The sequence below is a fragment of the Melanostigma gelatinosum genome (genome assembly GCF_949748355.1).
Source record: "Melanostigma gelatinosum genome assembly, chromosome: 23".
NCBI lineage: Eukaryota > Metazoa > Chordata > Actinopteri > Perciformes > Zoarcidae > Melanostigma > Melanostigma gelatinosum.
In genome coordinates, this window is record NC_136656.1 from 12,354,263 (window position 1) to 12,368,963 (window position 14,701).

A 14,701-nucleotide genomic window follows, 5' to 3' on the forward strand; every position below is an offset into this window, starting at 1 on the left:
TTTGTCTTGTCGTCTTTGGGAAGATGGGGATGGGCATAGTTTAAAATATGTTACCCTTAGGCACTGCTGTATGCGGTCTATTAAAACAATAATGTAATTATCTTGTGTTCTGATTACCCATGTACCGGTATGTCTTTATGACAAATTCACAGCATGGGTTCCAATTAGGAGGCAATTCAAGCTGTTGACAGGTATATGAGTGTATGGTCATTTAAGATCACAGTAAGGACACATTATTAAATAAAGATAACAGTCACATACAAAATAATTATAATATGTGTGTGTTGTGCTGTCATCCTATATGAATGGAAGATGATGTTGCTTGGCACTGGGAGTTGAAGAAGCCGGTCGATAGGCAGTAATAAGTGCAATAAAAGGTGGAAATGTATTAACAAAAAGTTTAGTGAAACAGGTAAAAATGGATCCTGGGAAATTAAAGAAAGCCTCACATCAAGCTGCTGCCTCCTTTCTCCCATTTCCACTGAACAGTGTGACTGTTGCATGCAGATGAGCGCACCAAATTGAATAGAATGTAATTTACTGCATAACTATGTTACCTATCCTCCTACAGTATTCTGAGCATAATGTATTCACGTATTTATTGTATAAGTTACAATAAATTATACATCATTTCTCGTAAACTGAATGATTTCGAAATAAAATCTGCAGTACACATTATCAACAAGTAAGCTACTTATGTATTTGGACACATCATACCGATAGAGGGCAGACACACGCGTTATACACGTAGTGCGCCTGTAAAAACACTAAAGAAGAAGAACATACTCTCCTACGTCATAGGGTTAGGGTTGTATATTAGCCAAGATGGCGGGCACGATGCTAAGGTCGCTTACCAAACTAGGACGTCCTTCAACTAAATTAATATTAAACAATAATTTGCTGAGCCCTGGCTGCACTGTCGTGCAAAACAGGTAAGAAAACACAGACACAAAACGTGACGCTCCGAGTGGCCATTGTATTCCAGCTGTAGTTGCTTGAGGTCCACATAAATGTTCACACTGAAGGCAAATGTTAGCATAATGCTAAAGATGTTGTCACTCTTTGAAACAAGTCGAGTCGCCTGCTGCAATTTTTTTGTGTATTTCGGAATGGGAAACGTGTAAACAAAGCATGCATATCAGTGTTATCGCAATGTCACCCTTGAAGCTCGTGTACGTTGCACGAGACATTAACATTCCTGCTGTCTAGTGGTTACCTAAGCTTTAAGCTACTGTTAGCCGTCTGATTAGCTAGCGTGTTTACTACACTGTTATGCACGTTTTAGGCTCTGTTTAAGGTCAAAGTATATCCCATATTACATGGAATTATATACAGAACTGATCAGTTTGTGGTAAATTGGCTGTAAATGTAACCACAGATCAGTTGACCGATGTTGACGAGTAAACGGTGACTGTGTGCCACCATTCTAGCTAAATTGAAGACTAGTTTAATGCAAATGGAACAAAAGTAAAGAAAGCAAGTCTTTAATAAACTACTACCAGTCTATAAAACCAGTGTAGAGATCTCTGAAATGGCTTTGTTCTTGCATGTGATGATTATGTAGCACCAAAGTCAAGTTAAACTTGAACATACAGGTTTGTTATTGATGTATTCTGACACCACAGGAGGTCAGCAGATACGCATGTTCTTATGTAGTCATGTATTGATGCTCCAATAATTAGCAATAATAAACACATTTCTGCTATACTAGCATGACCCATATATCTGCTTTGTGCGTGTTCCTCATCAGCCAATAGTAACTATAATCAGTTGTCAGGGTGGTAAGCATAGTGTAGTCAGATCGTCCCCCTTTCTAAATGTCAGAAGAACTAAATGAGACGAAAGCCTCTCTGGTAACATGCAGCAAGCCTGCGATGTTGCACCTATCAAGCGCCAGAATGCTATTTTTGCATCTCTTCAATTGTCTGTATGGGCTCAAACCTAAAGGCGTACCAACACAACTTTACCTCATGTTAAGAATATTTTCGATTGTTTTTCACAGGCAGAAACAATGGCAGCCAGATGTGGAGTGGATGGAGCAGTTTGCTGGGGCAGTGATGTACCCCACTGCCATTAATGCGAAATGGACCCCACCCCCCTGGAATGGTACCACCCCGCACACACACAGCCACACTCTTACTAGTTAAAAGATTTATATTCCTAACTACTCTTTATTTTAAAAACCTTTTATTTATTTAAAATAAAAGGCAAGTGTAAAATGTTGGGCTGCCAAGAAAGTGTGAACGCTGACAACAATCTGATATAGTTATAAAAAAAACAACATACCAAACTTAGTCAGGAATAGAAAGCCCAGTGTTTTCCCTGGTGTTGACGTGTACACTTTGTCTAAATTGTGAGCTAAAAAGCTGCTTTTTATTTATTTATTTATTTGGATTAGAAAATCAGATCCTGAAGCAATACCCAGGTTACTTACCCTGACCTGTGTTGTTCTGTTTTCTTCGTGCAGACAAAGATCCTAATGCAGAGAAGGACGTGTCCAACCTGACCATCAACTTCGGTCCCCAGCATCCTGCTGCTCACGGTGTGCTGCGTCTCGTCCTGGAGCTCAGCGGAGAGTCCGTCAAGAAATGTGACCCCCACATCGGCCTGCTTCACCGTGGCACAGAGAAGCTCATAGAGTACAAGACCTACCTGCAGGTACTGAACCACTTATTCTGGAACCCATATTTACGAGGTAGCGGTTTGAATTCCACATATGTAGAAGGTTGTAAAATCAGAAAGTGTGGAATCACAGTTTTGATGGTTTCAAAAGACAGAACAAGTAAATGGCAACGCAACTTATTGTCAAATCCCATTTTATTGCGTTCAACACAACGAATGAGCTGGATTTACTGTGAAAAAGTAGACTGTGCGAGAGTAAGAGAACGTCGCACCTCCTCTTTTGAAAAAGACCAAATTAAACTCTTGCCGTGAACAGAATTACTCAAAGATTAAGAGGACCTTCTACCGTGTGTCATGTGTTATGTAATTCCCGTAAGTCCCTTACCCAGTTCCTCCTTTTTTTTTCAATGCTACAGGCTCTGCCCTACTTTGACCGTCTGGACTATGTTTCCATGATGTGTAATGAGGAGGCCTACTCTCTGGCTGTGGAGAAGCTGCTCAACATCCAAGCTCCCCCCCGTGCCGAGTGGATCAGAGGTACAGACTGGAAGTGGTTAGCCGTCTGCAGATTCTGCAAAGTCTTAATATTTATAATGTGAAAGTGTTTTTTGTTTTTTTCTGTACCAGTAATTTGAACATGCATGTTCTACATCGCTGCTATTCATATAATTCTGAATATTTAGAGAAATAAATGATATTGATTGATGACTGATTTTGGAGGGTGTGACACACACACGTCATTTATTGTTAACTAAAGAGATACTGCACACTTACGTGTGTAATTTAAGCTTCAAACTAAATGATATGACTGTACTGTGATGAAACTTATCCATGCTGGTGTTAATAATGACATTTCTGACCATATTTATAAAAAACTGCATTTTGGGGTCGAAAATGTCTCAAAACGTCATCTACTGTTGTAAATCAGAGATGAGAGTCGACTGTTTCGCGTCATGAATCACTTCTCTCCATTTCAATTTCCCAGGCTTTTATCCAACACACATTCTGAAACCATAAAAACTATGAAATTCACTTTTTACTGATTTAAAAAAATGGTTGCCAACGTTTTTTTGTCAACCGACTCATCAACTTTAACCGGTTGTGTGTGTGTGTTCTGTGTTGTGTTCGCAGTTCTGTACGGAGAGATGACTCGCATCCTGAACCACATCATGGCCATCACCACGCACGCCCTCGACATCGGCGCCATGACCCCCTTCTTCTGGCTGTTCGAGGAGAGAGAGAAGGTCCGACTCATTCTGGCCCGTCTTGTTATTGATCACTTACTAACTGGGGAAGGTGCTGTTAGTCAAGTAAACAGAAGATTTGTGACCAAAAACGTCTCGTGACTTCTTTAACTAGCTGCAGACAAGTGGTTGCAGGAGATTCAATAATTTAGAGCTTCATCTTCAGGAGAAATCGCCCCTAATGATGTGCAATTCTCTCCTTTTATTCAAGTAATTATTTCTTTGTTTGTTTGACAGAGACGGTTGCTTAGCTGTATCAGAGTTGGTTATAAGCTTCTTTGCATCTGTAGTCCAGAGCATATCATCTCTCTTAAGACAAGTATCCATCAATCCATGAAAGTTGGATTTATTTCCTGGCCGTTGTATTAGACTGCTTTAGTTATAGCTAGCTATATACATACACTCGGGCCTCAGGAAATATTCACTTGACATTGTTCTGTATCCATTGAGTAGATCATCTTTTTAACTATCGACTACTTGAGGCCCTCTAATGAACTGCGTGTCCCTCGTTTCCTCTCAGATGTTTGAGTTCTATGAGCGAGTGTCTGGAGCCAGGATGCACGCTGCATACATCAGACCTGGTGGTGTGCATCAGGTAGGAGAACTCGTTGAACAATGCCTGTTATGACAACATGAAACCACTATCTCTCCGGGACACTTGTGTTGTTCGAACAGCTTCAAATCAGATTCGTCTATCAGACGGTGAGCATGATCCCGGGGCTTATGATGTTAAATGTGTTTCCAGGATTTGCCCCTCGGCCTGATGGACGACATCTATGAGTGGTGCAAGAACTTCTCCATTAGAATCGATGAAGTAGAAGAGGTGAGCGACTGAAATCCCCACAAGCCCTTCACATGATGAGGATGTGTTAAAGGTCTGTGGTGAACATTTCAATCTGTTGGTTTTCCTCTCTGCAGATGTTGACCAACAATCGCATCTGGAAGAATCGTACTGTGGACATCGGGGTGGTTACTGCTGAGGAGGCCCTCAACTACGGCTTCAGGTAACCCAAAGCCCTTCCCTTTTAGTTGCCTTTTATTGAAGAGCTTGCATATTTCAATGACTTTGACCAGCATGAATGTGTACGCGCTGTGATATTTATCCCCGCTCTCCTCGCCCCTCCGCCAGCGGAGTGATGCTGCGAGGGTCTGGCATCAAGTGGGACCTGAGAAAGTCTCAGCCGTACGACAAGTATGACGAAGTGGAGTTTGACGTCCCCATTGGAAGCAAAGGAGACTGCTACGACAGGTACGAGATGAACAGATGGTTTTCTCAGTTCCATTTCCGTCACCAAATATGCAACATGCAAGCTGCAGCTTCTAGCATGAGATCATTTCCTCGTCAACACCAGAATGATCCCCTTACTGCTACTCTTTTATCGGTATCAAACACATTCAGACGTTGAAGACTCGTGTGAAAAGGAAGCTATCTGTCAGACGTTTGGATTGCAGTGGTTTGTCTTTGCTGTTTTATAAACGCTGCATTGAACCAGCATATATCATCCTGCAGCAAGTGTGCTTTACTGGACAACCATATGTAAATAAATCATGGTGTATACGTAGACACAGCTGGATGTGTGAGCTTACGTATTGGGGCCGTTATAGGTGGAAAAAAGAATCCTGAGCCGGGACAGGGGGAGTAATATTCTCTTAGATGAAAGTGGTACATTTACAAGAAAACAACTCAAATCAACATGTTGTTTGAGTCTGAAGAGGCCAAATTCACAGCAATGTCTCTTCAAAGTCTGGATGTTTATCATAATCTGGTGATTCTGGGCTGAAATCACCAATATTTCCCTTTGAAATCCGATTACAAAGACTCATTTGATTAGCTCATCCACTGCAGGCAGGCAGATGCGTCTGATCCAATCTTGCGACATGGAGGAAGTGACACGTTTCCCTGACGAGTATTTTTCTTGCTAATTTTGACTTAAGTTCTAACATGTACCGTAGTCACATAGTTGTGAACAGCATTCAGAGAGCAGCGTGTCTGCTGATACAGACGTCACCCACTTCTGGTGGGTCATAAGTGATGATTGAGAGGGATTGTCTTTGTATCAGTCCATATATAGTTTTTTCAGAAATTGATGCATATTATACCTTTTTAATTTCAGAGAATATTCAAGCTGTTTTCTCAGGAGGCAACATGCTTTATTGGGGGAGAAATGACCATATCTGTTCAAAAGCACAGACTCTCATTGTTTCCTCTTTGTGTGATCAACTCCTCTCCATTGATCTACGTAGAACTACTGCACGCTGATCATGCTTCGTGGTTGACGTAGTGATGTGCAGTATTATCGGCATCTGTAGCTCACCGCTGTTTCCTCGTTGTGGTCCAGGTATCTGTGCAGAATGGAGGAGATGAGGCAGTCTCTGAGGATCATGCACCAGGCACTCAACAAGATGCCAGAAGGAGAGATTAAGGTGGACGATGCCAAGATTGCCCCACCCAAGAGGTCTGAGATGAAGGTGAGCTCAACCTCCCTCACAGTATTTTTCCTCTGTTCCTTTCATTCGGTGGGAAGGTTTCATTACGCCTGCAGGCCATTAACACTTTCAACTCCTTTCTCTGGATTCTCTCCTGTGCTTTATCACTTCTGAGTGTTAATTACATCCCAGTGGCGTCACTAATTTGTCTTCACACTACCCTCTTTACTGAATTAGGCCAGCTCTGCTATACAGTGCTCTTTAGTTTGGCTGCCCTAAAGGCTGGAGATCAGCTCTAGTTCGCCTCAGTGCTGGAATGTTCAGTGTTTCAATTCTACATTTCAGTCAACGTGCGCAAGATTCAACCACCTCTAACGTGTGTGTGTGTGCATCATTATCAAAACAGCTGCTGAGACATAACCTGTTCTACGTGCTCCTTGTCCTAGACGTCCATGGAGTCTCTGATCCACCACTTTAAACTGTACACAGAGGGCTACCAGGTCCCCCCAGGGGCCACATACACAGCTGTGGAGGCACCTAAGGTGAGACCACTCATAAGGTGTATAATATTTCTGGATAAAATTGACTTTTTCGCTATTTTCATCTGATTAACTGCACAAGTAAAGTAATCTGCAGATGCCCTGTAAGACCTAACAGATTTTAACCGAGCAAACAAAAAGTCTGCAGATCCTCTGTATGCACACGGTTGTTTGAGTCTTAATTCATTGGGAAGCCTTTAGGGACGTGCTGTGATGTAATATGCTGACTAGAATGTATTTGTGTGTGTCTCTTGCAGGGGGAGTTTGGTGTTTATTTGGTGTCGGACGGCTCCAGCAGACCCTATCGCTGCAAGATCAAAGCTCCTGGATTCGCTCACTTGGTGCGCACTCACAACTTCACAAGACACTGAAATATTAAACACACCGGGTATCAATTATTCAGCACGTTTAACGGCTTGTCCTTAAGGCTACTTTTAGGTTATTAAGTAGATTTTATAAAGGACTATAGTGCCCCCTTCCTCCTCCTTCCTGCTCATGGACATGAACCGCTGTTTAACGTCGTCATTTGAATTTTGGTCTTCGAGGCTAAAAAAGGTTTTTAAAGTTGCATAAACAAACTATTAGAGTAGTTAGTGCATTAACTTCAGGCTATAACCTCATGAATTATGAATATTCCTTTTTCTAAGAGCTCATCTGCTCTGAATAATCGCCAGTTATTCTGAATGTTAATAAATGTTTCCTTCTTTTAGGCTGGCCTGGATAAAATGGCCACAGGACACATGCTGGCTGACGTGGTGGCCATTATTGGTAAGAAAGTGATTATTGTTCAAGAATCCATCCTCAATACAACAATATTGTATTGCCGTATCAGGTGGTACTGAGCCTTCTCTTCTTCTTCTGACAGGTACTCAGGACATAGTGTTTGGCGAAGTTGACCGTTAACGTGACGCCGCTGACGTGCTGGTTCTCTGAAGAGGAGAGGTCGTCCTCTTCTCACATCTGTTGCTCGGGTTCTCTTCCTGTTCACGTTTGGCTGTAGTGAGGCTTTTGACAGACGACTCTACTTAACTTCAGTGATGTACAATGCCCAAATAATCCTAATAAATATTTTATGACCGAACAGAAAAGTATTAAGTTGTATCTTTTCACCATCACATTGCAATAGGGGGAGATTCTTTTTTCATATGCTGCATTTCCTGGACTTCTGTCTGAAATTCAAGTGTTAAACATGGCAGCAGAGACCAAAGCCTCGATGTTTGTCCTTCCTCTGGTTGGTGTTAAAGGGGGAGTGGCCTGATGGACTTAGAGCTCAGACCACAACTTCCCCTGTTGGCAGCGAAGTATGCAACGCTCGAGTGTTCACTAGAACTCAGACAGGAGGAGAAGAAGAAAAACCCCAACCCACAAGTTCGTCGTGTTTGCTGTGTGCTGGCCACTTAACAGAGTACCAGTGTGTGTGTTGAGCCCGTGTTACCATGACTGTGTGGGGCCCGTTACTGGTGGTCATTCCTCTGTGGATGACTTTTGGGAGCGCCTCTGGTGAGTTGAGACATCCATCTGGGGATATTCTGAAACCCAAAGTTTGTATATTGATCAGGGTGGTTTGATGTCCGAAGACATCACAGTGATGGCTTTATGAGAGAACTTTGAAAGGTGGAAGCAAACCCGACGATATTCAGACACAGTGTGAGTGAACAGCAGCTACGATGTTGAGTGGAGATCAGGGGGAAAATAAGTTGGTTTTTTTCATGATGAAACTCAGGCATGACTTTTGAAAATACTACTATTTGATGTTTATTTGGAGCAGTGAGGTTTTCTGGTATAGGCAGCAGAAATGTCGCCACCACATTCCAGTTGCTGTAAAAAGAGAAGCTGACCCCGTTGGCTCGTCTCACTGGAGGGACTGAGGCTGGTGGGAGTTTGGAACTTGTTACACCAGTTCAGACACCCTTCCTCGGGCAAATACGTTCACTTTATTAGAGTAGTGTCACGTTAATAACCATGTTGACTGCCTCCCAATACTGAATTTATTACAATATATTTAGCAGTGACATATAATACGCAGCTTTAACAGCTGTCTGTTAAACTGCATTCAAACTATTATGTTCAGAATAATAAGTAACGAGAAACTAAACAATTGTAAAGTATAGACATGCATATCGAGCCTGAAAGGGTCAGTTCATATTGGGCGTCTAATAGGCCAAGAAGATATTAAAGGAGGGTAGACTTTACACTTAAATAACTTAAACACCAATTTTAATAATCCAGTATTACTTTAAGTCAAAGATTTAATGGTTCCACCTTCTCAAATGTGGGGATTTGCTTCTTCTGCTCTTTTTTTAAAATGTATTCCTTGGCTCCATTATACTGTTGCTCACACAGAGAACTTCTCACGACGATGAAATAGTGATTGTTCAAAAATATTCTACGTTTTATACTAAATTACTTTTTATTTAATTTTCAACAGAACAGGATATTCTCTGACACAGAAAAAAAACAAATGAATAAACCCAGACAAAAACCGGATGTTTTATCGACCATGTTATTAATTGATTAATGAAGGAAATAATTGGGAGATCAATTGATAATGGAAATAACGTAAGTTGCAATTTATGTTTTTTGTGTGCAATTCAAACGGGGTCGTTTTTAAGTTGAAGCTGAGATATTTCAGTTTGAATTCCAAACCACAGCTGATGTGGCCTACTTCTTTATCTGTGGTCTGTCAGTCACAGTCAGCTGGTGTGCAGATGTTTTTAAAAGAAAATACGTCTCCTCCATCCACTTTGTGAACTGAGAAGTTCAAAAGATAGAGGTTGAAATTAAGTGCTTAATATCACACTATCACATCAGTTATTTCCGGGGGTTACTCTGTTTACCGTTTCCTTTGAACCAATGCTACGCGAGAGTTGCGGAAACCAAAACACGTAGATGACCCCCCCCCCCTTTTCTAAATGTACGAAAATACATTTGTAGCTATAAGGTACACTATGAGGTCAGACATGAGTGTTGAATATGTTCCAAATTACATTTCAATGATATTCAAATGTATATTGTGAAAAGTTAAATGTAACACCCCAAAGTTCTATTGAACAATCGGCTTAACTTATAAAGCTTAAAATCAAGAAACAAACAAACAAATACTGTATATTTATCACACCAAACTATGGAGTGTGAACTGTGCCACAGGAATCCTTTCCAGTGCTTAATTAGAATGAGTCAATTAAACAATACATTGAAAAGAACTATATGTAATTAAATAAATCTCAGTGTAAATTATAAAATAATAATTAAAGTTCCATTAATCATTAGTCTTAAATGTAATAATTATTTGAGAAGCTTTTAAATGTGACGTGTCTTCCTGTCATACACATTTCATCTCACAATTGTTTTCTCAAACTTTTTTATGATCTCATCTTTGTTTTAATTTGAGTGAATTTAAGAGTCCAACCACAGCTCTGATTGGACATGTTGCTGCGTTATGTTCAGCAGCTTTCTTGTGCATAGAGATCCTATTTTGATCTGCTCGGTCAGAGCTAGTATCCTTAAATGAATCTAGTAACTTTGAAGTTGAGTTATCATTTAATGAAAACAGTGAATATCAAAGCAGTGGATTGTGAGTTAATATGTCAGGAAGACACATCAGCAAATATAATAACAAAATAACATCCAAAAGCCATTTCTGACATTTATCAGTTTTTCCATTTGTTCCAAGGACTGAAAGATAAATAAAGTTACGTGCACTAACATGCACTAAAAAGCATGCGCAGCCGGCTCGGCTCTGTCAACAAATCATTGTTGTTGGATAACAACACACACAGAGGGAGAGTGGCTTCATCAGCGAGACATTACTGTAGCTTTACATAGCAAACAGTCGTTTGCTGCTCAATGCTCTGAATCTCGTATTTTGCTCCTTTAATCACTATAGTTTATCCATCAGATGCTTAATAAATGATTAAAGGGAGGGCTAGATGAGTTGATTTAAGATATACATAGAATGAGATTGTCATACAATCATGTAATATTGCAGTTAGTGGTTTTCGTTGGTTGACTGAGAACTTGGGGCCAATGTATTCCGAAAGTGTTGGCCATAATCAGAAATACATCACATGTTGAGCTTGGTGTCAGATACTTGTGAGAGAAGACATGACCCCATGTCGCTGCTCTTTTATAGTTTGCTTGTAATTTCTGCATCATGTTCTTCATCGCGCAAAAAGCAGAAGACGCAAAAAGCAGAAGACGCTTAAAAGCTTTCTGCGGTGGGAGTCTGTGTGTGCGCACGAAAGGCCAAGACATTTCTTCGAGCTGGTTTATAAATTCCAATAGCCTTTAATAAATGTGTTTGCCAAAGATAGCACAGTTCTGAGGCTCAATATTACACTTTGTACTTGCTGTGCAGTGAGAGGTTGTCGTTGCAGTTCATAATCAAATCGTCATTGTTTTTATGGTCGTGGGAACATTTTTCTGCTTAAAAGTAAATCAAAAAGTGGATACTGTAGCTTGGCCGGGTCAACAATAATAGTATGATATCCACATGATATTCACCTTCACAATGTGTCTTTTCTGGTTGTAAATAATCTGTTAAGCGTGGCTATAAAGCTAATCCTTTATAACTGTCGTGGTTGCGTATACAATAAAGCTGACCATTTAAACAACAGCAATAGAAAAACAATCATCTGTAAAAGCTTTGTCAGAAACCATGCTCAGTAGTCACCAACACCATAGCTACGTGTGTGTGTGCTATGTGTTGCATATCAAGAAGAAAGCAGTGTACAAACAGAATATTTCTCCATAGACTGGATTGAAGTACTGTTTAAGATCGTACATATGGCTTCTTATGTAATCGCTGCTGTGGCTGTTTGTTTCACAATCTAAAATGGTGACACCGACGTTACTCAATAATCCTGTTGTGTAACGGACAACGATACAGCCCCACAGAGCAGTGCTCATCACATGACACCCAACAGATTAAATCAACAGATACATGTTGATAAAGTGTCCTCCCGTGTTCCCTCAGCCACTCTGACAGAGCCACAGGTCTGCTATGTGCTGGATGGAATCCTCTTTTTGTACGGCATCATCCTGACAGCTCTCTACTGCAGAATCAAGGTTTGCGTGCTACATATTTGCCTTCACAGAAACATACATGCATCAAAAAAAACGGATTCACTTAGAATAGGAAAGAACATGACATGTTTCATTGTCTGACGAAAGACAAGATGATGGAAAGTAGTCTGGTACATTGTTAATGTTAATGTGGAATAGGGTGTCGTCAGCGAAATAAAGCCTGGGAAAAAAATGAACAATGACATAAAACCTTTTGCTAGAATACGTGAATGTTAGATGCTGATGTAATGATATACAACATTTCTCAGTGCGAGGGAAAAGAAACAGGTAAACTACAGTTTGACACATATAGTTACTTTCAATAATCACTCTTTTAACTACAGATCTGCAATGCTAAGGAGGCTGGGAACGCAAAGGTCAAGCAGGTAAAAAACACGGACGGAAATAGACATAAAGACATGACTTTCTGTAGAGAATGGACGTAGAGGGGTTAGAACAAACTCAATAGCAGAGAATACAGTTCACCACAGCACAAACTGGAGTGTCAGTGAACAAACCAGGGACAGAGCTTCTTTGGAAGCAAACATAATCTCAATCGTCAGGTCAAACCTCAGTGGGCAATAGGAAACACACACCTATTTGGGTTTTTTCCCCAGCAGCCCGACACTGCAGCTGTCTGTGGCCAGTTAAACTATGACGACAGCTCGGCCCCAGTCGTCTCACAGACCAATGAAAAGCCTCTCTATATATACTGTATACTCTCTTCATTATCATGCTTTCATTGAAACACTAAATTGCTCAAGAGCCTGTTTCATTTAAATTGAAATCATTTAAAACTAACTTGCAGAGATGGAGTTTTTCATTTTATTGCGAGAGCGTTTAACCTGCTGTTTTACCGCTTTACTTATTCTAGTCTATAATTTCCTTCCATTAGCCACAAACTGCACACAGGTTAACCCCCTTTGACACACACACACACACACTCTAAAGCAGGGGTCTCAAACTCCCGGCCCGCGTCATTTTATGTGGCCCGCGAATCCGCCAGCAAATAAAAAGTTGTTTTTTTTCTTTTTAAAGTTAGACTTGAGAATAAAAATATCCCCATAGTCGAAATTATGAGATAGAAAGTCATAACTATGATAGAAAGTCAAAATTATGATAGAAAATCAAAATCATGAGATAGAAAGTCAAAATGATGAGATACTTAAACACAGTCATAGAAGCAGCTCTTTGGCTGGTTACTGTACATTTAACATGGAAATGTATTGTGAGTACATTGAAGACTACACTGTGAATGCAGAGAGTTATTCAACAATATGTTACGAGTAGTTACATTTACAACCGGCCCTCTGTGGGCGACCATGATGCTGATGTGGCCCGGAGTGAAAATGAGTTTGAGAGCCCTGCTCTAAAGCGTACGGCTCATGCTGATCTCTGCCTTGCACTTCTCCTACAGATCGTTCTTCCTCTTTATACAGAGTCCAGACATAGTCAATGCTACACCCTGTTACAGCCAATTACCAAGAAGTGTGTTACTATGTTATACTCTATCTAACACTGTTGTTTTCTACCCCTGACAGAATGTTGAAGAGAGCATCTATACGGTGAGTTTTGATGCTGTGAGTGACGTAAAGGAGATGAGGGACAGCTGATTGCTTAATAATTTAATCATCTATTTTAACATTTAAAGAGACACGCGCTAAAACGGAGCATTTCAGACAGAGGGTGGAAGGAGGTATATTCAGACGGACAGTTTGGGAAAAATAATGCTTTTCAAAACAATTAAAACATGTTTGTAATAGAAACCCAAAATACAAGTATAAACCGGAAAATGTGCACGAGATGTCCCCCTTTAAATGATAGTGTACACTGAATGTCTCATTGTCCTCCTCTCTGTTTCTCTCCAGGGTTTGACTCCTCACGCCCAGGACACTTATGAAACTATTGGCATGAAGAAGTGACACGACCAACGAAAGTCCAAGAAGTGCATGCAGAAGTGTTTGCTTCCTTTTTCAGAATTCGAGACGTTAAGAAGGACGACACAGAAACGGGGAAGTCGAGCACAAGATGGGCACTCTCAGAAAAAGCCTTTTTAAAAGTATTTTAGTTTTTTACAGCTCTGTTGCACATATTTCATTTTCACGCAAACATGTTTTGAAAACTGTAACGCTTCAGATACTTCTTGTATCGTAATGCATACAAACAAAAAGATGAATGTCGTCGATGGATGTTATCTTTCTATTTGTATCGTCTGTCCAACTAACTTCCTCTTTCAGGCCGTTTGGAAGATGTCCGTCTTTTTGTGGCTCCAAACGTGTTCTAGTTGTGTGCAAGATGGCAGAAGGTGAACACAGTTAAAGCTCCAGCCCTATAGAAACACCGAGCAGTGTTTCCTGCACACCACACGATGGCAGTGATGGTGTCTTTAGTGAAGTCCTTACCTGTCCATACTCAAACAAACACACACGCACACACACACACACACACACACACACACACGCACACACACAGGTGCCTGAAATCAAGGAAATAACACAGACTGCTGTAAAGTTTGCCATGTAAACGTCTGCCTGTAGGATGCATAGAGCTGTTATACATACAGAAAACCTATTAAATGTGCAACTTGCTTCTTAAATAACTTTGTCTCTCTCTGAATTGCAGTGTAATATCGCGTCCTATATATTACGTTTGTATAGGGAGTGGTAAACCTCCGGTCGTCATAAGCGAAACTGGCTTCTAACAGTTTGTATAAAGCTCCTCACGTCAGTCTGGGAAGATTTGATCTGGTAGATTAAGCCCGGATCAGACTGATTGGAGACGTGTTTAACATGGGACAAATAAAGG

General features: G+C 40.7%; 2 protein-coding genes across 2 annotated transcripts; both read left to right on the plus strand.

Annotated features, from left to right (window-relative positions):
* Positions 1 to 792: 792 nt before the first annotated feature.
* On the plus strand, positions 793 to 7,920 carry ndufs2 (NADH:ubiquinone oxidoreductase core subunit S2). The gene is made up of 14 exons (XM_079295720.1): positions 793 to 932; positions 2,003 to 2,106; positions 2,468 to 2,658; positions 3,039 to 3,159; positions 3,754 to 3,866; positions 4,387 to 4,461; positions 4,612 to 4,689; positions 4,785 to 4,870; positions 4,996 to 5,115; positions 6,206 to 6,335; positions 6,740 to 6,835; positions 7,090 to 7,173; positions 7,543 to 7,600; positions 7,698 to 7,920. The coding sequence occupies exons 1-14, from the start codon at positions 826 to 828 to the stop codon at positions 7,733 to 7,735; spliced, it is 1,401 nt and encodes a 466-aa protein (XP_079151846.1). The 5' UTR covers positions 793 to 825; the 3' UTR covers positions 7,736 to 7,920.
* A 214-nt stretch (positions 7,921 to 8,134) lies between these two features.
* Positions 8,135 to 14,497, plus strand: fcer1g (Fc epsilon receptor IgFc epsilon receptor Ig). Its single transcript, XM_079295136.1, has 5 exons — positions 8,135 to 8,332; positions 11,808 to 11,899; positions 12,241 to 12,282; positions 13,438 to 13,461; positions 13,765 to 14,497. The coding sequence occupies exons 1-5, from the start codon at positions 8,269 to 8,271 to the stop codon at positions 13,816 to 13,818; spliced, it is 276 nt and encodes a 91-aa protein (XP_079151262.1). The 5' UTR covers positions 8,135 to 8,268; the 3' UTR covers positions 13,819 to 14,497.
* Positions 14,498 to 14,701: the final 204 nt, after the last annotated feature.